The sequence below is a fragment of the Peromyscus leucopus genome, chromosome 18, assembly GCF_004664715.2.
Source record: "Peromyscus leucopus breed LL Stock chromosome 18, UCI_PerLeu_2.1, whole genome shotgun sequence".
Lineage (NCBI taxonomy): Eukaryota > Metazoa > Chordata > Mammalia > Rodentia > Cricetidae > Peromyscus > Peromyscus leucopus.
Window position 1 is genome coordinate 9,027,193 of NC_051078.1, and position 24,563 is coordinate 9,051,755.

Consider the following 24,563-nt stretch of genomic DNA (forward strand, 5'->3'; position numbering starts at 1 on the left):
AGTGACTTACACTGGCAGACCATACCCTGGCATCTGCTTTCCAGGTTCTCAGACAATCTCTTATTACACCATGAAAGCAATACTAAGAGCTGGGCATGGTGGCACACAACTTTAATTCCAACACCCTGGAGGCACAGATAGGCAGATCTCTTCAAGTCCAAGGCCAGCTGGGTCTACACAGAGTTCCAGGACAGCCAGGGATACATAGAGAAACCCTATGTCAAAAAACAAAATAAAACAAAACAAAATCAAAACAAAAAAAAAAAAAAACAACACTAGGTACCAGATCTTGCAATGTATGTTTGTTCTGAACTTTAACTTTAAATTTTATATTAAATAAAAAATTGTAAAAACACAGCTATAAGATTAACAATAAACATAAAAGTTAAATAAAAACTATTATATGTAAAATAATTGGCAGTATCAACACTAATACAAAATGCTTATTTCCACAGTGGGAATAGGGGGAATATTAATTTTAAGGAGTAAAAAAATTTCAGCTGAATATATATATATAACAATTAAGAATAGCTTTAAATTGAAGAGAATTTTTAAATAACCAATGCAGTCCAGCCCTTACAAGGCTGAGGTCTATATTCAGGGAGACTTGGGATAAAAGATGAACATTCAATGTTATAGTTATTTCAGTCATCTTCCATGAAGAAGGCAGATCTCCTTAATCCCAGAAAAGAAAATGACTTGAAATGAATGACCAGGACACCTTTCTCTAGCACTTCTGCAGAGGCCATTGGCTGTAGCTCCATAGACCATGGATCCTGAGAGACATGCCCCTACAGTAAGCGCTTGTGCAGGATTTCCCACACCATCTTCTTCCTGAACAGAGGCATGTGCTGCTGAGAGAAGGTGAGGGATTGGCCTCTGGAAATATAATCTGCGTATTTACAGGTAAACATTCCACAATCGCTCCCATTCCGCTGCTGAGGAATCTCCTCCGCTGGCATGCTGTATTGCCTCCACTCCAAAGGGTGCAGATCAATATTCCTTCGGGCTTTGCTCTCGTCCTGCAGGTACTGAAAAATCATCTTGAGGACATCTGGTCTTTTCTGTCCCATCGAATCCAGATAGACAATATGCTTTATTCTTAGGTCTACTACCACCAGGCTCCAGTGCACATCCAGGTGAATCGGCACCAGAATAAGTTCCTTTGCAAAGAGGTTTACTGCCTGGGTCCACCTTTTGACTGACCTGTAGCCTCCACACTTGAATTTGGTGTAAAAGAAGGTATTAAATGCGTGAACTGATGGGTATCCTTCATTTTGGTTTCTCTCCATGAGAAGATTCATGTAAAAATTGATGACCTCATCGTTGAGCCACTGGGTCTCCTTCAGTGTCTGGATGTCTCCTCGCGTAATTCGAAGTTTGAAGGCACAACTCAAGATCTCATCTTCTGGCCCTGGGCCTAATGCACTCCTAATTTCCTTTTCCATGTCTGCTGTGACATCGGGGCCATGGTCCAGTCCTCTGCCCTTCTCTTGATCTGCAAGAGCCTTTTCCTTGGCCCTAGGTATTTTGTTGTTGAGAATGTCATTGCTGACACTGTCTAGGCCGATTTGGACCTGGGCTCCTCCCAGAAAGTCGGGCTGGGGGTGATGTCCCCTACTGTCATTGTTGAGGTTTGTTCCAACTATCTCTTCTGCATTGGAAATTTTCTCCTCTGAAGACCTCTTCTCACTCTTCACTGGTGACTGACCTTCTCTCGTGACAGCACAGGCAGATTGCCCTGGCTCAGAGTGAGTTGGTTCAGATCTGTGAATCTGTCCCTCCACACGGCCTTTGATCTTCTTCGAGGTGTCCACAGGGCTCCTGTGAGCACTGTGAGGGTCAGAGCTCACATGATCACCGGGTTGAGCAACAACCCGGTACTTTTCCAACAGCCTTCGGTACTTTTCTTTGTCATGTTCCTGAACACCTTCCTCTGTGTTGCAGTAGGAATGTTTGCGACCCTTCCCACCATCCACAGACTTCACCTCAGCCAGGGCCTCTTCCTGAGAGTCTTTGGCGCACTCTCCGGGCTTTAGCTGTGATCGATCCTCTTCCTGGGGTTTCCGTATCTGACCCTTGCCGGGTTCTTCACACTCAAGCTCAATTTCACCCTGTTCCTGTTTCACCCTCCTCCTAGGCTCGGCTGGCTCTTGAGTCTGTACAAGGGTTCCCCACTCTTCCTGGCGTTTCCTCTTTTGCCCTTTCCGGGGGTGTTCGGGGCTCATGGTTTCACGCTGCCGGCGAGGTTGCCGCCCACAGGGACGGACTGCATTGCCTTTGCTCAGGTGTCTGCTGTCTGCTGTGGTGCAGCCTTCTGATTTCCAAGACCAAGTGCAGGTCCGCCGGAGTCTCGGTGGGTGCTCTCGGGTGGTTGCCCTCTGGATGGCTGAAGGATCATTTAGTCCACTCGGAGATGTCGTGTCCACCCTGGACATGTTGGTCCAAGGTCAGAAAGCACCGGTTGAAGAGCTCAGATTTCCTCTTTATCAGAGGAGGTCGCCTTGAGTGTGTGTGTGTGTGTGTGGGGGGGCAGTCGGAATGTGAAGTCAGATGGAGGCCACGGTATCCAAGGGTACTTTTCACTCGGTGACTCAATCCATCCAAGGCCGTCTTTACGGTGGCGGTTCACCAGTTCCCACCGTGGGAAAACTCCGAAGAGTCCAGGCTCTTTCCTGCGGAGGGCCTCTGGGCGTAGGGGTGGGGAGCACAACCCGGAAACCTTGAAAATTGCACTCAGTGGACCAGCCGGTCCACCGAGGACACCAGGCCTTGGCAGGGTAGTCAAGAGGGCGAGCCCCAGACTGACGCCTTCCCCGGGGGTCGTCGCAGCTCCGGGTCTCACCCGGGGTTGGTTCTTTTTCGGGCGTGATGCGATTGGACAGATGAAGAGTCAACGTTCGTTCCGTCCGTTCGGTTGTGGGCCGAGGCTCCGCCCACCACTGTCCACGGTCAGGGTCTTAAAGCATTCTTGTCTACAGAGCGGCACCCTTCCTGCCGTCTGCCCAGGTTCCGAGGGCCAAAGCGACCTCAAGACCAAATTGGAACTCAAGAGGTGCAGAAGTTACCCTCATCTTCACGAGAGATATAGAAATATAGGGAAGAAATGGTCCTATTTAAGTGTACTTTATTGGACTGAGATCTGAAGTCCCGGAGATGGGATTGGAGTCCCCGGAGCTATTTACATATTCATTCCCGCTCCTCTCTGGCCAACACAGGCTAGGATTATCTTCCTCGACTCCTTTAGGTGACCCACCTATGTGGTTCATTTTGTTGAAGAAGGTGTAGTACAAGCCATAGGAGGCTCTTCCGGGCAGAGGTTAGCCAGTGCCGAATTCATTTCAGTCCCCGAGTCCCTCAGGTATGAACACTGGGTCACCAGGAACCTCAGGTCACACCCCGTGCCGCTGAGATCCGAGGGGGTTGTTGGTTGTCTCAGTATGATAACCGAGCTCACCTTGACTGTGACATTTACTTTTAAGGGGTGAGCCTTCTTGTCTGACATGGGCAATTACAGGAGACCAAATAAATATCATCATCCTTCCCTGGAGTGCTCCCCAGTGCTTCTCCAGTCGGTAGAAGATACTGATAAGAACCAGGAGATTTGTATAATTTCAAAGTCGCTCCTCATTACATGCTTACTAATTATGGAGGAAAACAATAGAATTTGACAGTGGCAAAACCTGGCTGATGGTGACTTACCAAAGATCAGTCAGTAAGAGAATAAATATCACCATGGACTGGATGCACTGGAAAAGATACATCATTTCTTTGACATCCTGGTAACAAAAGAAACCCTGTTTCTAATCATTAGACAATCAGAGAATTAAATCGAAGGACTTTATTAAAAATATAAAGCTGGTGTGATGGTTCAGGCCTGTACTATAATACTCATAAGGCAGGGCCATGAGACTCTCAGCCTCGGCTACATTAAGGTCACTCTGTCCTTGTGGAGACTAGTCCAAACACAGAGTTAGAAGTATGGCCTAGCTCGATTGCTCAGCAGATAAAGGAGCTTACTACCAAGCTTGATGGATAATTCCTGAGCTTAACCTGGAATCCAACGGCAGAAAGAGAAAACTAACTCCCAAAGTTGTTTTTGACATCCCGTTGGCTGAGTGCGCATGTGTACATGCACACACACACACACGAGACAGACAGAAATAGATTAAATAAAAATTTAAGAAGTAAGGCTGGGCATAGTGGCACACACCTTTGATCCTAGCATGTGGGCGGCAGAGGCAGAAGGATCACTGAGTACAAAGCCATCTTTATCTGCATAGTTCCAGGACAGCTGGGGCTACATAGAAAAACCCTGTCTCAGAAACAAAAAATGAAGCAAAAATATATATTATGATTTTTTTTTCAATATATACATACTTTAGGGAAGAGGATGTAGAAGTTGGCCTTCAGGAAAGCTAAGGGGGTTTTCATCCAATTCTTGTGTTTTCCAGTTAATTGCAGAACTGCCCAAAGGTTGGCTGGATGTATGAGCAACAAACCCACAGAGGACACACGTGTGGTTTTCATTCTCCCTGTGTGTTGTGTGCATTTTAGTGAGGTCATTTGAGCAGTCTCTGCAGATCACAAAAGGACATGCTGGGGTGAGGACAGACGACGACGAGATGGAAGGAGGAGGCAGGGACTGTGAGGAAGGAAACGTGGGCTGGTCTAGGAAAGGCCCGGATGAGCCTCTTGAGGAGGAACAAAATAAAATCGTGACCTCCCAGCACTCGGGAGGCAGAGGCAGGCAGATCTCTGAGTTTGAGGCCAGCCTGGGCTACAGAGTGAGTTCCAGGACAGACACCAAAAGTACACAGAGAAACCCTCTCTCGGAAAACCAATAAATAAAATTGTGACCAACACATAAAAAAGCAGAAGAAAAGATGACACCCGACCTTAATTGTCACTTGATAACACCATTTAGAAAGAATTTAAGATATCATATGCCCCAGAAACTTGAAATAGAGGGAACAGACCTACAGCCTACATATACTCATACCTCTGTCCACAGCTGCTTTTATTATCTTCTCATCACATATGTAGACATATGGGTCTGTGTGCATAAATAGGCACATAGGATACCGTGTATGGATTTTAATCTTTATCTATTAGATACATTTTGATAGTTTTCAAGTCAAGCTGTAGAAACAGACTTTTGTTGAATTCTGTGCATGTGGTGTGGATCTTTCTCATCATGCAAATTTAGAGTCTGTCCACAAAAGGGCCAAGAGAGCATCCTGTCTCCTAGCTTTTGCCTCTGCTATTTCTGGACTAAAGAGCCCCATGGAGCAGAGAGCAGAATCAGGAGACTGGGGCTTCCTCGGTACGGCCCTCCTCAGCCTTAGATCCGTGGAAGGGAGCGCCCAGCTCACCAGTGATGTGTGATTTTATATGACGTCCTTTTCCTGTACAAGGACTTAATACTTGAAAACGTGGTCACAATGATGTCCTCATTGTTTAAAGCTTTGTTTCTTTGGAGGAGAGAGTGTAGACGAATTTCTAGACAGTCTTATTAAATAAGGAACCACAGAGCCAAATACAGAGGTGCAAGCCAGAGACATCAGAGCAATAGCCGTCAACTAACCTTAGCTCACCACGTCACTGTAGCTTCCCAAGAGAGCCTCTTCCTCTCTAACCTGCGCCTTTATTGCCTTGCTGTTCTGCCTTCTCATTGGCTCTTAACCCAGCTACCTCACTTTCTCATCACTGCCTGTCTATACAGACCTCCAGGTCTCTATGGTTGGTACTAGATTAAAGGCCTGTGTCACCACGCTTGGCTGTGTCCTTGAACACACAGAGACTCTGCGTGCCATGTGGTCGGATTAGGGCTTGTGCTACCACCACCTGACTTCTGTTTATGGCTGACTATTTGACCTCTGATTTCCAGGCAAACTTTATTAACATACAAATAAAATGTCACATTTCAGCACAAATAAAATATCACCACAGAGGAGCCTGGTAGACTCCATACAGACATTATTGTTTAATGAAAAGTGTATTCTTTTTAAGATTTATTTACCATGTATACAGAATTCTGTCTACATGTATGCTTGCAGGCCAGAAGAGGGCGCCAGATCTCATTACAGATGGTTGTGAGCCACCATGTGGTTGCTGGGAATTGAACTCGGGACCTATAGAAGAATAGCCAGTGCTCTTAACCGCTGTCTGAGCCATCTCTCCAGCCCAGAAAGTGTATTCATGTCGTGGGCATTTGAGTGAAAACCGGAAAACATAAAAGGCAGGATACATTTGTCAAAGTCAGGTTCCCCTGTCTCAGTACTTCAGGAGTTTTTAGCTTTTCAAGTGAACACCAACGTGCACCTTATTCGCTGGGCCGCATTCACACTTAATTATGTAAATAGCACTTAAAGTTGCTTCAGTTTGTAATCAGTGACCTTTTCCCATGGAGTATCATCCTGAGCAGGTCAGGCCTGTGTCTCCCAGACTGTTCTACATCATCCAAACAACACAAGGAAGAAGACAAACTGCTATCAACCTATGTAAACATGTTCATCCTTGCAGGCCTTCAAGGAGGCGCACGTTAAAAGGAAAAGAGGGCCGTTTTGGATTCTCCATGTTGGTAAACATGTGAAGTCCAATTTGCATGGTAGGAGAATGGGTGTCTTCATGCGCTGCTGTGGAGTGTGAAGGAGCAGAGCCATGCTGGGGAGCTATCCGGGACATGCAGAGAAGAGAATGAGCTAGGTTCCCTGCAATCTGAGATGTGGCTTCCCTCGAGGGGGAACCTGGCTGCACGTAGGCTCATCAACCCAGCCAGTTATGAACTCACCCTCCTGTCAGAAACTCTTGCACACGTCCATAAGGAGGCAAAAATAAAAAGCATCCACAGCAACATTGTGTGCAATAGCAAAACTGGGGAGGATATAAAGTCACTCAGCGGGACAGAGAACAAGACGACATTGCCCTTAGTAGAAACGAATGAAACCCACCAGCCTCCTGGGACACAGCCATGTGACCAGCTCTTCCTCTCACGATTCTGAGCGTAGGCAAAGAACACCCGAAATCGTGTTGTACATGGCAGAAAAAAAAGAACTCACCTTTCACCTTAGCCCTCAGGAAGCAGAGGCGGGGCTGATCTCTGTGAATTCGAGGCCAGCCTGGTTTACATAGCAAGATCTTGCCTCAAAAACAAAACAAAACAAAATCCACTAAACAGATGTATAAATTTTTAGAGTGTTTTTATTTATTCATTGACAATTTCATATTTATAGTGTATCTTGATTTATCTGCTTCCCCCAACATCTCTTTTCTCCGTCCCCCCCCCCAACTCACCAGTTCTTCCATGTCCACCCTCCCCTCTCCCTCTCTGAAGCTGTCTCTCCCCACTAAGTATAGTTAGTGCTAACTGCTGGGAACTACTGCCGCTGTGGGTTCATGAGTGCAATTGCTGTGTCTAAAAGGCAGTATTTCACAGCAATCCTCTATTGTTGGTTGTTTTTGGCTTTGGGGGGGCCCACCACCCAGCTCCCAAATAAATCACACATGGAGGCTTATTCTTAATTATAAACGCCTGGCCTTAGCTTGGCTTGTTTCTTGCCAGCTTTTCTTAACTTTAAATTATTCCGGCTACCTTTTTCCTCTGGGCTTTTTCCTTTTCTTTCTTCTGGATATCTTACTTTCATGCTTACTGTGGCTGGCTGTGTGACTGCGTGGCTGGTCCCTGGTATCCTCCTCTCCTTGTTCTATCCTCCCAAATTTCTATTTATTTTCTCTACCTGCCATCCCCGCCTATCCTTTCTCCTGCCTTACTATTGGCTGTTCATCTCTTCATTAGACCATCAGGTGTTTTAAACAGGCACAGTAACACAACTTCACAGAGTTAAACAAATGCAACATAAAAGAATGCAACACATCTTTGCATCATTAAACAAATGTTCCACAGCATAAACAAATGTAACACATCTTAAATTAATATTCTACCACACTCCTCCTCATCTCCAAATTCTCTGGCTTTTGCATTCTTTTCTTCCCTCTTCTGTGATATTTCCTGAGCCTTGGTAGGGTGTGACTGTGTGTGTGTGTGCATGTGTGGTGTGACATAGATGTCCCATTTAGGACTGAGGGCTTGCGGTCACTTATTTTCAGCACTTCGACCATTTATGAGTCCCTACATGATGCTGCCTGCCGCAGAGAGAAACTTCTCTGGCCAAGACAGAGAGCGGTCCAGATTTATAGAGTGACTTGCTGGGACAGCTGTGTTGAGGTGAAAGATGATGTTCTCAGATCTCCCTGGCTTCAGAAGGCCCCATGTACTGCTGTGTGTGGGAGGCCAGGGTGGGAGCCGTTGGCCTGTCACCTCAGGGTTCTTGGGGTTCTGGAGTGTGCAGAGGGGAGGTTGTGAGTCCTTTCTTGGCAGTTCTCTGTACTCCACTATGATTTCCTCTAGTCATAGAATGTGTGAGGCCCTGACTGAAATTCCCGTTATGCAGAGAAGAGACCTGTCTTGTATGTCTTGAAGTCTGTGTAAGATTTGATGGCTTTCAAGAGCATTAAAACACCCTTGTCACCCGCCATCCCATCTCTTTAGATGGAGAAATAAGAATCTTCCTCGTGCATAGTAGCTGAATTGAAAATGCAGACTGTATGGTGTTCTGAGCACATGATTAATTTTTAAACAGCCAAATTAAAGGGCAAAATTGAGTTCCCATGAGGACAAACTGGTTAGCAATGTTTTGTGTTTCTCTTCTGACTTGGCCAAGGAGGAGTTCTTGAAGGACAACAATAAAATGCTCACTGCCTGATGTTAGAAAGCATCAATTCCAAATACAGTCATAGCTTTCATCATTCCTCAGGTGTGTATCTTCACTTGTTAACAAAAACTATCAAAATGTTGAGAGTCTCGTTTAGGTAGTTGTCAATGAGGACTGTGCTAGTTAGCTTTTATAATGCTGTGATACAACACTGATGGAAAGAAACCTGGAGAGGAAAGGGTTTATTTCATCTTACACAGTATGTTTTATCATCAAGAAAATCCAGGGCAGGAGCTCAAAGCAGGAACCTGGAGGCAGAGACGGAGGCAGAGACCACAGAGGAATGTCGCTTGCTAGTTTGACCCCTCAGGCTTGTGTTAGGGTCCTGGAGAAGTCCCACAAGACATATTATGTATACAGTGTTCTGTCTGCATATACACATGCAGGTCAGAAGAGGGCACCAGATCTCATTACAGATGGTTGTGAGCCACCATGTGGTTGCTGGGAATTGAACTCAGGACCTCTGGAAGAGCAGTCATGCTCTTAACCTCTGAGCCATCCCTCTAGCCCAGCAAGAGCCTTTATTATTCAGCATGCTGGGGCCTGCCATCCCACACAAAGGCAAGATGGTAAAGACCTGGAGAGTGATGTGGTCAAGGGCAGCATGTTTGTATTCATTCCCAAAGTGTAAGAAGCATGAACACACAGGAAGCCTGCCACTGTTCTCCAGAAGCTCTGTGGGCTCCTTAGATGTGCAGACAATTACAGCATTAGACGGAGGAGTATTTACGCCTAATGAGAGGCAGACTCTAATAAAAGCTCAAGGTAGCTTTGTGGCAAGTCATCCAGCCTCGCTGCTCCAGGGCCCTCACTGAAAAGCGAGGACATCACAGGGTTAAAGTGACGGTCCATAGGACTACATTTCACAAAGATATCTCCGGTGATGGTATCAAAATCCTTCTGAAGTCCTAGTGTGAAGATAAATCTTTGGGGCCGTCCAGAGGGCTTACCAGGCAAAAGCACTTGTCCAACAAGTCTGACAACCCTGAGTTTGATCCCTGGAGCCTGCTTAGAGTTGGAAGGAGGGAACTGAATACACAAAGTTGTCCTCTGACCTCTACTGTTTTGGGATGAGAGTGCACACACTCCATAATAATTTTATCTATCTATCTATCTATCTATCTATCTATCTATCTATCTATCTAAGAAAAAAGATAAATCTCTCATCAACTCGATCTAACCATTAAAACCAGCTCTGGCGAGTTTTATTAGCTCGGTCAACTCAGGAAGGTTAATTAAACCCTCACAGCATGTCATGGAATTCAGTTGCTCTTAATCCAGGTCTTCTAATGGAGGGAAAGGATTCCCAGCGTCATTAAAACCCTCGTGCACGCCAGATGGGCAGAGTTTTAGGAAGGTTTTCCCGTGCAGCCTCCCGGGACGCTCGGGGGTCAGGTGGGACGGCAGGAGGACCTGGGCGCGGCGCCCGTGGCCGTGAAGCCGGAACCCCGGCCTCCGCCCATTGGTTGGCGTTTGGACCCTTGCCGGGCACTTTGCAGCCCGCGTGGCCGCGCCCTCCCGGAACTGGCGGGGCGTCGCGGCGGTGCGAGCCATGGAGGTCCTTCCCGCGGGTGGGACGCGGGACCCGCTGCGAGCCGAGGAGGAGGAGGAGGAGGTGGCGGCGGTGGTGGCGGGGCACCCGGCGGCCGAGGGCGACGAGGAGCCGCAGCCCCCCGGCCGCACGAGCCGCACGGCGTCCCTGGTGAGCGGGCTGCTCACCGAGCTCTACAGCTGCACCGAGGAGGAGGAGGTGGCCGCAGCCGGCGGGGACCGTGCGTGCCGGGGCCGCCCCCCGCGCAGCGACAGCCTGGATAGCTCCACCGAGACCTCGGGTTCCGACGTCTTCCTGGGCGGCCGCGGCGGCGTGGACGACTCCCGGGTGCTGCAGGAGCTGCGGCAGCGGCCGAGCCTGCGGCTGCAGATGCAGTACCTGCGGCAGAAAGGTGAGCTCCTGTCCGGCGGTGCCACTTGCCCGCCTGCGCCCCCCGCCGCCCAGCCTTCCTGCGCTACCGGTCCACTTTGCGCCGTGCGCGCCCCCAGCCCACTTGCCCTCCTGCGCCGCCTGTCCACTTCGGCATTCGTGCCACCTGCCCACCGGCACCGGTTGCCCACCTGTCTCCCCATCTGCGCCACCTGGACGGCACACCCGGAGAGTGTGGACTCTCCCTTCCTCTGACTCCCGGGACCTACGGTCACACTTTGACTAGGTCTGTTTCCTAATGCTCAGCCCCTCCTACTCTGCAGGTGTGGCTCAGAGAGCATGGTCTCCCCATCTCCCCCACGCCCCTCAGGTGTCCAAGGCTAGAGGCCACCTAGGCTTTAACTTCACCCCAACAGCTGTTAGGACTAGCTTGGAGTTTCTTCCTTGTGTACCAGAAGTTATCTAGAGGACGCCCGGAGAAGAGAGACTTCTAGGGCTTTCCACCCCCAACCACCCCCTTTCCCTAGCCAGGCCACTTGGATAGGGTTTAGCTAGGGAGGCAGAATAATTCGATAATGCAGCTCCGCAGCCGAGCGTGAGTTCCCAGCAGCTTTGGTTTAATCTGGGTCTCTGAAAAGGGATTTGAGTGGGGAGCAGCCTGAGTGAGCACTTAGCCTTCACGGTGCATTTAACGGCTGCAACCTTCCACCGACCCGGAGAGTCGAGCTGAGAAATGGCCTTGGTTTCCTCGGAGGAGAGGCTAATTTGATATTTCTTTTGTTATCAGACTCTGAGGCTCATATTCTGGTCGAGACGATTATTATTATTATTTCTCAAGGATGACCGCTTGTATTTCAGGCATCAGGATTAGTTACAGCTGTCTTTTTTTGCATAGATCTAGGGAAACCTCAATTTATAAAATGTAGTAAGGGGTGGGGAACAGAAGGCAATCCACCATCACATTTCTGGCAAGTATTGTCGTATGCTAAATGGCCATGGGAGGGATAAAGAGAATTATACAGTGCTGCTGGACTTGCTGTATCCAGTCTAGCTGGTTCTAGGAAGGGGAAAAAAAAAAAACAACCCAGAAAAGCAATAAATCTGTCTGCTTTCTTCTACCTATGTAAACAGTTCCCAGCTTCCTTTCCCGACTTCCTAGTGACCTCCCCCCACCTCCCCCCAGCTGACTGCGACCATTATATATATATATATATATATATATATATATATATATATATATATATATATAATTATCCAACTGTGCTAAGAACGTGTGTTTATGCCCAAACTCTTGCTATAGGTTCAAACACCAGCAGAATCAGTTTTGGAAATTATGAATTGGTTTCCTTGTTTGAGAGGGCTGACTCTTTTCACGGTTCACCACCAGGAAGCTTTGGGAACTGCTAACTTCCTTTTCATAGAGGGAAACTGGCAAGCCAAAGTTTACAGTTTGCAAGTGCGCGTCCCATGTGTGACGTGGCCAACCACTCTACCAATTACTCCCAGGACCTGCAGGAGTCCATTTCTCCAGTTTCATCTCCTTGCTCACCCAGTTGCCCGTGAATCCTTTCTTTCCCTGTAGTTGACTGTGTTGGGTGACATAGGGACATATTGTCTCTGTTGATAAACATCATTAGAACACTGTGACTAGACAATCAGGTGATCGATGACATTGTTTGTGGAAATAGTGCTCACTGGGTTGGTTGTTTTTAGTCTCAAAGCTAGCCAATTTTGTTTTTTGTTCTGTTTTTTTGAGACAGGGTTTCTCTGTTTAGTTTTTATGCCTGCCCTGGATCTTGTTCTGTAGACCAGGCTGACCTCGAACTCACAGAGATCCGCCTGGCTCTACCTCCCAAGTGCTGGGATTAAAGGCGTGCGCCACCACCGCCGCCCAGCCAAAGCTAGCCACTCTAACGTAAGTCTAAGTGCTGTGTTCACTTGAGTTCCACATAATGCAGATAACCCGGGGCCTTAGTTTCCTTCTCTCACTGTTGAACACTTGGTTGTTGGATCAACATAGCACTCATCCAGATAGTGTGTGTGTGTGTGTGTGTGTGTGTGTCTGTCTGTCTGTCTGTCTGTCTGTCTGTCTGTGGTTTCAGGGCCAGTACCAAAATGGCTTCGATAGGAAACTGGACTGTGTGTGTGTGTGGTGAAGGGTTTGAACTTTGGAGTCAGATTCCCTAGTTGACAGGCTGCCACCATTTCTAGCTAGCTTTACGGCCTTTGGGCAAGCTATTTACCTAAGTTAATGTGTGTTAAGTGCTCAGGGAATGTTAGAGATAATTTTCATTATTATAAACCCATTTATCATATAAGGATAAAATTCCTTAGAGAGGAAATTGGCCAATTTTCCAGCTGACCAGTTTCCTCCGTTACTTAGTGGGAAACAGGGAGTTGACACACATTTCTACACGGGGATCTGAACATGTTTCCATAAGCAGTACATAATACAGAGAAATACAAGTTGTAACATCAAAAATGAAGTGGTGTTTTCATATTATCTCATACTATTGTAAGCATTAGTTTTAGGAATGCAGAAGTATTATTATCATTAACTACTATTACTTTTCTTAGTTCTTTGAATTTCTTAAAAATTATTTTATGCATTTGGGAGTTTTGCCTACATGTCTGTGCACCATGTGTGTGCCATGCCTGCCGATATCAGAAGAAGGTGTCAGATCCTCTGGAACTGGAGGTGCAGGTGGTTGTTAGCGCCCAGTGCGCTAGGAGCTGAACCTAGTCCTTTGGGGGAGTCAGTGATCTCAACTGCCGAGTTGTCTCTCCAGCCTAAGAATCTGGAATCATTCGATCCTTTTAGAGGAAATACATTTTCTGCCATGTATAGATCATTACTGAGGGAAGGTCTAAAATGAAATTTACCGAGTGGGCCATTGGAAGGCCACCCATTTAAAACAAAACCAGCACAACCACATTCCTCTACATTACAAAACGTGCTGACGTGATTTGCTTTTAACTGACCACTGATAGAGCTGTTTTTAGCTGTTTTCTATTCTTGTGGTCTCGTGATTGGAGCAACCAGGACCTTGCACATGATAGGCAAAGCCTCTGCCACTGAGCCCTCTTTTACTTTTTATTTGCTTATTTTTGTGTACATGTGTGTCCATACGTGTGTGTCCGTGTGTCCATGTGGAGGTCAGAGGTCAGTGTGCCACGATGACTGCATTTTTATGTGGGTGCTGGGGTTGGTGAGTTTGCATGGTAAGTACTTAACGGTCTCCACAGCACTTACCGTTCTTGAGACCGGATCTTACCTAGGTGTACTTGGCTGGCTTTGAACTTGGGATCCTCCTGCCTCAGCCTCTTGAGTAGGTGGTGTTTTAGGCTTGTACCGCCAGGCTGGATAGCTGTTAGTTTTTCAAGCATGGAAAGGTAAGTGGGCACCTGGAGCTAGTTACAGTAAAAGCAGGCGTCTTTGCTTACGTGTTACATGCGGCATCAAGGATAACATTTACCTTAGAGAGTTTGTCTTATGAGTAGAGTGGGAGATGAATGGTCGTGGCTCACGGGACCGGAATGTCTTAGCGGAACACGTCCATGTCATCCCGGATGAAAGACTGGAGTGAGTGGATTTAAATGCATTTTCTAGATACGTACCTTCTGACGGGTAGCACACGGGGGGCTTGGGGTAGAGCCCTCTCTCAAGGGGCTGATTCTTTTTCTCTCTTGATAGACTCCAGCGAGCTGAAGACAATCCTTCGAGAGCTGAAGTACAGGATTGGCATCCAGTCGGCGAAGTTACTCCGGCAGCTGAAGCAGAAAGACCGACTCCTGCATAAGGTTCAGAAGAACTGCGACGTTGTGACAGCCTGCCTGCAGGCTGTGTCGCAGAAGAGAAGTAAGTCCTGGGGCCTGGGGTGTCGGTCCGTGCGTGCTCTGCCGCTTGCGCTGGTCAGTGAAGCAAGCGGCAGCAGACAGACGCTGCTTGCAGTATTTTAAAAAGTTCAGGGACCAACCAAACAATACAGTTCCCTGTTCTTTAAAAACTTAAAATGAAGCCGGGCGGTGGTGGCGCACGCCTTTAATCCCAGCACTCGGGAGGCAGAGGCAGGCGGATCTTTGTGAGTTCGAGGCCAGCCTGGGCTACCAAGTGAGTCCCAGGAAAGGTGCAAAGCTACACAGAGAAACCCTGTCTCGAAAAACCAACCAACCAACCAAACAAACAAACAAAAAACTTAAAATGAATGCTTCATGCCTAATGTTAAATCCTGGTTTTATTATTCACGATTTGAGGTCACCCTTCACTCTGACGATGGTTGCTGTTTATGCTAGCCCGAGTGACTTAGCAAGCATGGAATGGATGTGACTTAAAAGTCACGTCCTTGTTCCCCCATAATCTCTGTGCTCTGACGAGGAGAGTCAACGATTGGCCTGACCCATCAGATCCGCACACCGCCTGCTCTGAAATCCAAGAAGGGCAAAGCATTTGGACAAGTGAAACCTGCGTCTTGCGTTGCCGGCTTTTAACTAAGAGCTGCCTAGCTTGTTAGCTGAGACAGAAAAGTGTGCAGGGACCGGCCCATCGTCATTGTTAGGGGTTGAAACTTCTGAGTGAATCTTGTGGCATTCTGTGGTGTTCTGCTAACAACATGTCCCTGTTCTTGTTTTGCCTTCTTCGTTTACACGCAGCGTGGCGGAGAGGGGAGCAGGTATGGCAAACACAGGCGCAAGTTCCCATAAAATGCCTGGGGCAGTGTCTTGGGTGCATGTCAGAATCGCTTTTTCTTTGGTCATATTTTATATGTAAACAGAGCAAAGTGTTTTTTTTTTTTTTTTTTTTTTTTTTTTTTTTTTTTTTTTTTTTTTTTTTTTTTTTTTTGTCTTAATTCCAAAATTAAGATGTGCCTGTTTTCTTGAAACCCATTCCAGGGCTTAGTTTTTCAATAATAGCATTAGCAGCCTCAAAATCCCATTCGATGGTGTGTTTTCTGCCTCTTCAATATATTGCTATTTGTTATCCTCACCTTATTCACGGTTTTGATGGAGAGGTTTCATCTGATGGCTATAAAGCAGAATGCTGTTCGGTGATCACGGTGGTGGCGTAATGGTCCACACCGAGAGGAATGTGGTTGAGGAGACAAACTTTCCTCTAGTCCTGCAGTTATCTGAAGAGCTAGAGAAGGGTGACAGGAGGGGGTGTGTGCATGGATCTGCATGCGTGTGTGTCCACATAGCGTTGGCATGCATTGTACAGAATAGCTTTTCATGGCTCCTGACCGATTCCAATGTGTTCAGTAAACATGATTTCCCCCATCTGATACAAAAGACTGGTTTTGATTTTTTTCTTTCAGCTTTGTGTCTGTCTACTTAATTCTTAGCTTTTCTACAAGAAGTGAAAAGCACAAGCTGGTAGAAGCGTGGAGCTCCGATGTGTAGGGAGGACATGAGGGACGAGGTTGGTGGGGCAGAGGAGAGGAGGCCGAGCTTGGTGGACTATTTGTATTAGTCACTGGAGACTGACTAATGGTGGACTTCAGATGTATTTGATTGATAGAAGGACTGACATTTGTGCCTTTTAGACAGATGTGCCCACCAGCACCCAACTCGACTCGTGAGTCTGTGGCTGTATCCTCCCTACATAGTTTAAATATATGTCTCTTCAATTCTAACCAGTTTTTTTTTCTTTTTTCTTTTTTATTCGAGAGACTGTGGGGCTGTCTGGAGCCTTTCCCAACTAGCTCGGTTCCTTCCCGGGTAGTACAAATGCTTTAGAGCTGCAGACTTCACACCCATTGCCTGCTTCCAGCACCGCACACTCTCTCTGCAAAGTCAGCTCACAGCAAACACACTTGGAGCTCTTCAGAATTGAGATCCCACTCTGCCAGTGCTGAACAAACCACTCTCTCTTTAAGTAGTAGCTGGCAATGTCACATTCAGATACCACGTGTTGACTTGTTTTTATTAAATGCGGAAGTTGGGGCTGGGGAGATGTCTTGGTGGGTAGGAGAAGCTCGTGTGAGGAGCTGGTGAGTTGGGACCCCCCCAGAACCCAGGTGAAAACAACTGCGTACACTTCATGGTTTCTTATAAAAGTCTATGGCAGTGACTCCTATAGCTGTGAAGAGATACCATGACCAAAGCATCTTATAAAAGAAAGCATTTGATTGGGGGCTTGCTTACAGTTTCAGGGGATTGGCCTGTGATCATCACGGTGGGGCCCGTTGGCAGCAGGCAGGCATGGAGATGAAGCAGTAGCTGAGAGCTTACTTCTGGTCCATAAGTGGGGGCGGGGGAGAGAGACAGAGGGGGAGACAGAGACAGAGACAGACAGACAGAGACAGACAGACAGGGCCTGGCATGGGCCTTTGAAATCTCACAGCACACTCCCAGAGACACACCTCCTCCAACAAGGCCACACCTCCTAATCCTTTTTAACCAGTTCTCCAACTGGGGACCAAACATTTAAATGTACGAGACCACGAGGGCCATTCTCATCCAAACCACCACAGACAAGTGTCTCTTCATTTTAAAACGGAGGGAGGTGGGAATAAAAAAAAGCACGGTCTGCCGGGTTTGTGGTAGTCTGTCTGTATTCTTAGCTCTCAGGAGGTTGAAGCAGGAGGGTCAAGATTGTGAGATCAGCCTGGGCTGCACTGCCAGATTCTAGCTCAAACAAAAACAAAAACGTACAAACAAAACAAACAGGAAAGAGGGTCAGGATCAATTTGTCTTAAAGAAGAATGTATTTTCCTTCTATATCACCTAAGAATATTTTTAATAACCATTTTAATACTAATTAAAAATATCAGCGCAGCTGTGATCATTTATCGAGCGCATGCCTTATGCCCAACTATTGCCTTCCTCTCTTCTGGCAACTCCCTTGGGCGCATCATGTTAGAACACGGAGATTCAGCAAGTTTAACCATTTGCCAAAAGTCGCCTTAACTGAGTGAGTGAGAAGGAGCTGGAGACAGCAGCCTCAAGAGTCCACGTTTTCCACTGACGATCACGAGCGCTCTGATTTCCCCCTTCTGGCTCTGCAATATTGTTGTTGCAGCATCTCCGAGTTTTGTAATGCGCAGGAAACGAAATAATCCCTGGTTTGTGGCCCGCGCTGCTTTAGTTAGTACAGTCTGCACAGGAAGGAAACGCTTATCTCGGCTGAACGATTGGGTCGGACGGACAGACGTAGCTTGGCGTGTGGGGAAACCCACTGAATGGCTGTAAGACAATGAGAGGAATGTTGGGTCAGGAGGATCAGGCGTTTGAGGCCAGACTGTGTTACACATAGTGAGACACGTCTCCAAAGAAAACCCAACACGAAACCTCCTCCAAACTCCAAATAAGCAAACCAAACAAGACGAAACAGGGGTGCAGGATCAGTGTTTGTCTGAGAGCGGAAGATATTTCCCTCGTATTTATCTAAGCACGGGCTGTTGAGATATTTGCCCCTCTTTCTGAAAGCAGAAGCCATTTCTTGGCGTCACGTGACTTTATAATCTTGGTAAACACTAGGTTGGTTGAGCTGTTGGTGAAAGGCTATTCCAAATCGAGTCATAAAACATGGCTGTAACTTCAAAGGTGTGACCAGAGAAAACATGAGCAAAATATGAATGGATGTGGCCGTATCAAAGCCTCACCAGTACACACAGGCTTCTCAGACAGCTGGCAGGCAGCCTTGTCTTAGGAACAAGTCTACTGTAGCATCCCGAGTCTTACTGTTTCTTAGAAATGTCTGCAGGGTACAAGTGCCTTGTCCAATAGGTGAGTGTCCTTTGTGTGTGTGTGTGTGTGTGTGTGTGTGTGTGTGTGTGTGTGTTTGTGTGCAGGTGTCAATGTGTGCAGTTGTGTGTGCATGTGTGCAGGTGTGTGTGTGTGTATGTATTCTGTGCACACGTCTATGTATCTATATGTGAAGGTCAGAGGCCAGTCTTTGGGAGCTGGTTCTCTCGTTCTGCTGTATGGGACCAGGGGATTGAACTCAGATGAATAGGTTAGGAGGCAGGTGCCTTTATCCTCGGAGCCGGTGGGCTCTAGACACTGTTTTTCAGACTGTTGTTCCGTCACAGCATTGTAATAGTGAGCAGTTTTCTTTCAGTCATGGCTTACAGAAGCATAACTAAAAAGGATTTAAATGCCTAAGCAGATTGGCAGACATAATTAAAAGTCCAAGGGTATGCAACAGATACAGACAGCTAACTCAGTCCAGGTACCTGGACGGAATCTTTGCAAATGACGGTCCCTGTTTGCCAATTTGTCCCCCAGCCAGCAGCCCTGTGTGAATGAACAGATCTATTCTTCCAGAGCTCTGGACAGTCCACAGTCCACTGTCCTTGGTCCCTTGGGTCCCCCGCTCACTCGGAATCGAGAAATAGACTCTTTGTATGTGAGAATGTGAGAAACGCTGTAGGAGGAGAATGAAGGATCAGGCGGATCTGCAGCGACCATGATACAGACAGTCTGTTAATTTTGTTGGCGTAGTGGCTGTGTGTGTTTAATTCTGTTGATTACTGACATAATTCAGCACCTTTGAATGATATTATTGGCTGTCCTGACACCCCTTTGTGGGAGGTGCCCATTTCCCTTCATGAACAGTCTGACATTTTCTTACAGATTTGATGGAGTTCTTTGTCACATTCACGACTTACAGATGTCTCCCTATCTATCTATCTATCTATCTATCTATCTATCTATCTATCATCTGTCTTTTTGCTCTTACAAATGTCATCAAGTGAGTAACAGTGCTAAGTTCTACTTATCAGCTTTCACAGTCATGTGACCTGTGCATTCAGAGAGTCCCATGCTCACTAGGGCCTTTCATGTGGTTTAATGCTCTATGGCTGATATCTTAAATGTCTCAATTTTTTTTTTTTTTTGCAGGGTGGGGGTGGCGGTGGCAGAGATGAAGTCTAATGTAAGCCAAGGTGGCTTTGAACTCAAACTCATTATGTAGCTGAAAATGACCTGGAACTTCTTTTAACTTATTAGCTTTTTGAATACTGTAATCATCCGCACACTATATTTTGACCATACTCACCCCTGGTACCCTCTCCTGTCCCCTTCCTCCAGCCCTGAACCTTTCTTATCACAACTAATCATCCTTTTAACCTCATGGTGAAAAATGAACGTTTTGTGTGACGCACCGACTTGCGTTAGGGTGGCTTGTGTGAGCCTGGGCGTGGGGTTGTTTACTGCAGCATGGGCAGCTTACCCGTGGCCACGGCACTGAAGAAAATGGTTCCTCCTCCCCGACCATCGCAGGCTAATAGCTCCTTAGTGAGGGCTGGGGCCATGTGCTCTTTCTTCCTCCCCCAGCCATGACAAGATGTTGAAGGACCCAACCTTGTGTAGGTCACTGAGGTCATGAGAGCCATGGCTGTGTCATGTCTGGAATTAGACTTTTATAGTTCACTCCATCCCATCTTCCAGCTCTTACCCTCTTTCTGTCTCTCCTTTCACAGGAGACATTTCGGGTGAGCAACACTCCCTCCTCCCCTCCCTCCTCCCCTCCCTCCTCCCCCTCCCTCCTCCTCTCCCTCCTCCCCCTCCCTCTTACCCCTCCTCCCTCCCCCTCCCTCCCTCTCCTCTCACTCACTCTTTACACACACACACACACACACACATACACACACACACACACACACACACACACACACACACACACGCTGGCTCCTGGATATTCTTCCCTGGGTAAAATCTCTCTCCTATGAAAGCATGAATTTTCCTTTCTTTAGACTTGTGCTCTCTGTATATATTCTCAGGCAATGCGTGGTTCTGAAATCCCGAGTAGCAAAATCAAGCCTGTTTGTGGAAGAAGGGGTAAAACCTTTGTCTGAGACAAAAGCTTTCAGAAGATGAACCTCAAGGCCTCTGGGGCCAGGTCTGCTGTGGGGTTCCTGGGAGAAGTCACATGGCATCCCTTTGTGGGAGTCAGAAGACAGTTGGAATGTGTCCTGCAGCGTGTATCAGGCTAATGGTGTAGAGCAGTTACCGATGATCAGCTGGGCTGGGAAGGGCCTGCTCATGTCTGTCTGTTTGTTTGTTTGTTTGTTTTTTGAGACAGGGTTTCTTTCTTTCTTTCTTTCTTCCTTTCTTCCTTTCTTCCTTTCTTTCTTTCTTTCTTTCTTTCTTTCTTTCTTTCTTTCTTTTTTTTTTTTTTTGTTTTTTGAGACAGGGTTTCTCTGCGTAGCTTTGTGCCTTTCCTGGAACTCACTTGGTAGCCCAGGCTGGCCTCGAACTCACAGAGATCCGCCTGGCTCTGCCTCCCAAGTGCTGGGATTAAAGGTGTGCGCCACCACCACCGCCCGGCTGAGACAGGGTTTCTTGTGTAGCTTTGGAGCCTTTCCTGGAACTCACTCTGTAGACCAGGCTGGCCTTGAACTCAGAGATCTGCCTGCCTCTGCCTCCCGAGTGCTGGGATTAAAGGTGTGTGCTACCACCACCCAGCCTTCCCCCCCTTCTTTTCCATTGCTAGCACCTGGTAGCCTCACTTAGTTAGCTCTTGGCAGTAGGTGAGTGCACACTTCTGGGGGTGAGGACGGAAGAGCCAGAGGTTCGGTAGCTCCTTGCAGGATGAAGTAGTTCAGATATGAATTAGAGCCGGGCATTCTGTCCTTAAGTGTCCTGCAGCAGGTGAGTGGAAGTCAGGACACTTTTTTTTTTTTTCCGAGACAGGGTTTCTCTGTGTAGCTTTTCGCCTTTTCTGGATCTCGCTCTGTAGCCCAGGCTGGCCTCGAACTCACAGAGATCCGCCTGCCTCTGCCTCCCCGAATGCTGGGATTAAAGGCTTGCGCCACCATCTCCCGGCAGGACACTGTTCAGGAGTCTCTTCCCTCCGTTCACCTTCACGTTGGTCTTGGGGGAATCAAGCTCCGGTCATCAGGCTTGTGTGGCAAGTTTCCACTCATCTCACTAGCCCAGTGCAATCCGTTTTCTTACTGTTCTAAATGGATTATCTGTTATCTAGAGACCAAAATGGTGGTTGGGAAACAGCAGTGTGGAGACTACTTGTCCTACTCTGTTGCTATGACAAACACCCTGGCCAAAAGCAGCTTGGGGAGGAGAGGGTTTATTTCCTGTTACAGCTCATAGACCGCCAGGAAGGAATTTGGGACAGGAAGTCAAGGCAGGAGCTGAGGCAGAGGCCAAGGAGGAGCGCTGCTCACTGGCTTGCTCCCCCATGTCTTCCTCAGCCTGATTTTGTTGTTGTTGTTTGTTCCAGATGAGGTCTCATGCAGCCCTGGCTGTCCTGGATCTCACTCTGTAGACCAGATGATCCTCGAACTCACAGGCATCCCCCTAACTCTGCCTCCCAAGTGCTGGGATTAAAGGCGTGCACCACCATGCCTGACTCAGCCTGCTTTCTTATTTAACTCAGGATCACCTGTCCAGGGGTGGGCATCACTCACAGGGAACTCTATTGTAGACAAATTTCTAAACAGTCTTATTAAATAAGAAACACAGAGCCAAATACAGAGTTAAAAGCCCAAGAGATCAGAGCACTAGCGAAGAGCTAAGACCACCTTAGCTTGCCACTCGCTGCTGTCCTTCCCCTGAGAGAGAGACTTTCTTCCTGTCTGACTTGTCTTTTTATTGTCTTTCTGTTCTGCCTTCTCATTGGCTCTAAGCCCAGCTACATGACTTCCTCATCACTGCCTGTCTATACAGACCTCCAGGTCTCTATGGTTGGTACTGGTATTAAAGGTTCGTGTCACCAAGCTTGGCTGTGTCCTTGACCACACAGAGACTCTGCCTGCCATGTGATCAGATTAAGGGCATGGGCTACCAACATCTGACTTCTGTTCCTGGCTTGCTAATGACCTCTGACCTCCAGGCAAACTTTATCGATTAACATACAAATAAAATCACATTTCAGCACAACTAAAATATCACCACACTCTATCTTCCCACACTGATCATTCATCAAGACATTGATGCCCTTACAGACTCACCTACCCGCCATCTGATAGAGGCGTTTTCTTAACTGAGGATCCTCCCCCCGGATTACTCCAGCCTATGTCAAATGGATAAAAACCCAAACCAACAAACCCAACCAGGACACCAGTGATACAGCGGGGAAGACACTTTCAAAGAGGCTGTAACAGAGTCCTTTCTCGGGGGGGGGGGGGCTGGGAATCCTTGCCTGTCTGTTCATATTAACCGTGGGCTCACTGGCAGGGTTAACTGACTGAGCATCTCTGGAGGTGATCTGCTGGAACTCCAACACCAGCACCGTCAAGCCCTTCGCTTGGGGCTGGAGAGGTTCCCCAGGGCAGAGTCTTCTGACCACCCACTTGTGTGTTGAAGGTTTGGCGGTTGGATATTGTGCATCTGGATGCATTTGCTCATTGAGTGCTTTGCTTTAGGTGAGGTCCTCTGTCTTAGTTAGGGTTTTTATATTGCTATGAAGAGACACCATGACCATGGCAACTCTTATAAAGAGGACATTTAATCGAGGGGCTCACTTTCAGTCCAGAGGTTCAGTCCATTATCATGGTAGCATGCAGGCAGATGTGGTGCTGGAGCTGAGAACCCCGTATCTTGCAGGCAACAGGAAGTCAACTGAGACACAGAGCAGTATCCTTAGCATAGGAAATCTTAAAGCCCGCCCCCACAGTGACACACTTCCTCCAACTAGGCCACACCCACTCCAAGCAAGCCACACCTCTTAATAGTGCCACTCCCCATGAGATGACGGGGGCCAATGGCATTCCAACTACTATAGGCAGGAAGTAAGAGAAGAAGACAGGAGATAGAGGATGAGGGAGAAGGGGAAGGGAGCAAGAGAGAGGGGGCAGAGGGGTTTATCCCAGAGGACAAAGGACTGCCTCTGGATAGAGACGAGGCAGATGTGGCCCGTAGGAAAATGGCGGTTTATAAAGGTAAAAGGGGAAACTCTGTGTTAGGATGAGGTATTTATTTTTTAATTGGGAATGTTAATTAGGTGAGCCAAAGGGGGCTTTTGCTTGCTGGACTTCAATACTTTGATAGCTGGACCTTGGTCGTCAGCCTCAGGAGGAGGAAGTGGCCAAATAAGGAATGGACCTTCAGATAAATGGAATCTAACAGTTTTTATTTAGCATAGCAGAGGGAATAGGGGAGAAGGGCAAGGCCTGCCAGAGCCATGTTTGGGATGCTCAGGTTGGCTAGAGTCCATTCAGGGATTTTTTACCCCATCAGCAAGTAAGCAACTAGTTCTGCAGTGGACAGCAGCTGCCTGCCTTTTGATTCACCTGGATTCTGACACTATGTATGTGGTCCAAGGTACCCCCACTTCAGAATAACTCCCGGGTTGTCTCACTTATGCTTATGATGCAATGGCTAGACCCAGTTTTCCTACAGTCCACTGCTTAAGTTACTTAGAGCAGTAGCTCACAGAACTCAGGGCAACAGCCCACCTCATCAAGGCTGCCGATGCCTGGCCGATGAGATGTCCCTCATCAAGTCAAGCGATGCCTGACTTAAGACAGGGGAAGAGATCCAGGGCCCCCATGCTCTTTCTGGGCTAACCATATTCCAGGAAGCACACGCGCCCATCTGTCTTGAAGCTTTCTGGACTGTTTTTAATTTTTCTGGAGGTTTCATTGCATGCAGATAATTAATCATGGGAAACCGTGTAGAAACCTGATTGGGGGAATAGGTGTGGTTTAGTGCTAATATTCTGGGTGAGCGGGGACCCAGTCTGTGTAGCACACCTTCCTCTGGGGTGTGCTTAGTACTCTGAGATAGAAAGGCAGGACAAGATCAGTGCATCTTTTTAGTTCTGGCCCCGAGGAGACAGAGGAGCAGGTTAAAGGGTCGGGGAGCAGGAACTATGGATGAGATTGAGGTTTACATGGCTGAAAATGCTTCAACATTATAACAAACTTTCTTACCCCTTGACGGCCCTGAAGCGGCCCCAGAAACCC

At 47.5% G+C, this 24,563-nt stretch overlaps 2 protein-coding genes across 2 annotated transcripts; one reads left to right on the plus strand and one right to left on the minus strand.

Moving 5' to 3' along the window:
* Positions 1–508: 508 nt before the first annotated feature.
* Positions 509–2,288, minus strand: LOC114693337 (sentrin-specific protease 2-like). Its single transcript, XM_037211926.1, has one exon. It carries the CDS (start codon positions 2,226–2,228, stop codon positions 792–794), a length of 1,437 nt encoding a protein of 478 aa, XP_037067821.1. The 5' UTR covers positions 2,229–2,288; the 3' UTR covers positions 509–791.
* Positions 2,289–10,326: 8,038 nt separating this feature from the next.
* Positions 10,327–15,183, plus strand: LOC114693338 (TBC1 domain family member 30-like). The gene is made up of 3 exons (XM_037211899.1): positions 10,327–10,717; positions 14,390–14,554; positions 15,071–15,183. Exons 1-3 carry the CDS (start codon positions 10,327–10,329, stop codon positions 15,181–15,183), a joined length of 669 nt encoding a protein of 222 aa, XP_037067794.1.
* Positions 15,184–24,563: the final 9,380 nt, after the last annotated feature.

Bases quoted from the DNA above. Each gene is read 5' to 3' on its own strand.
- LOC114693337 (XM_037211926.1), bottom strand. From the start codon at position 2,228: ATGAGCCCCGAACACCCCCGGAAAGGGCAAAAGAGGAAACGCCAGGAA.
- LOC114693338 (XM_037211899.1), top strand. From the start codon at position 10,327: ATGGAGGTCCTTCCCGCGGGTGGGACGCGGGACCCGCTGCGAGCCGAG. The intron at 10,718-14,389 runs GTGAGCTCCTGT...CTCTCTTGATAG, and splicing joins GCAGTACCTGCGGCAGAAAG to ACTCCAGCGAGCTGAAGACA. The intron at 14,555-15,070 runs GTAAGTCCTGGG...TGCTCTGACGAG, and splicing joins GGCTGTGTCGCAGAAGAGAA to GAGAGTCAACGATTGGCCTG.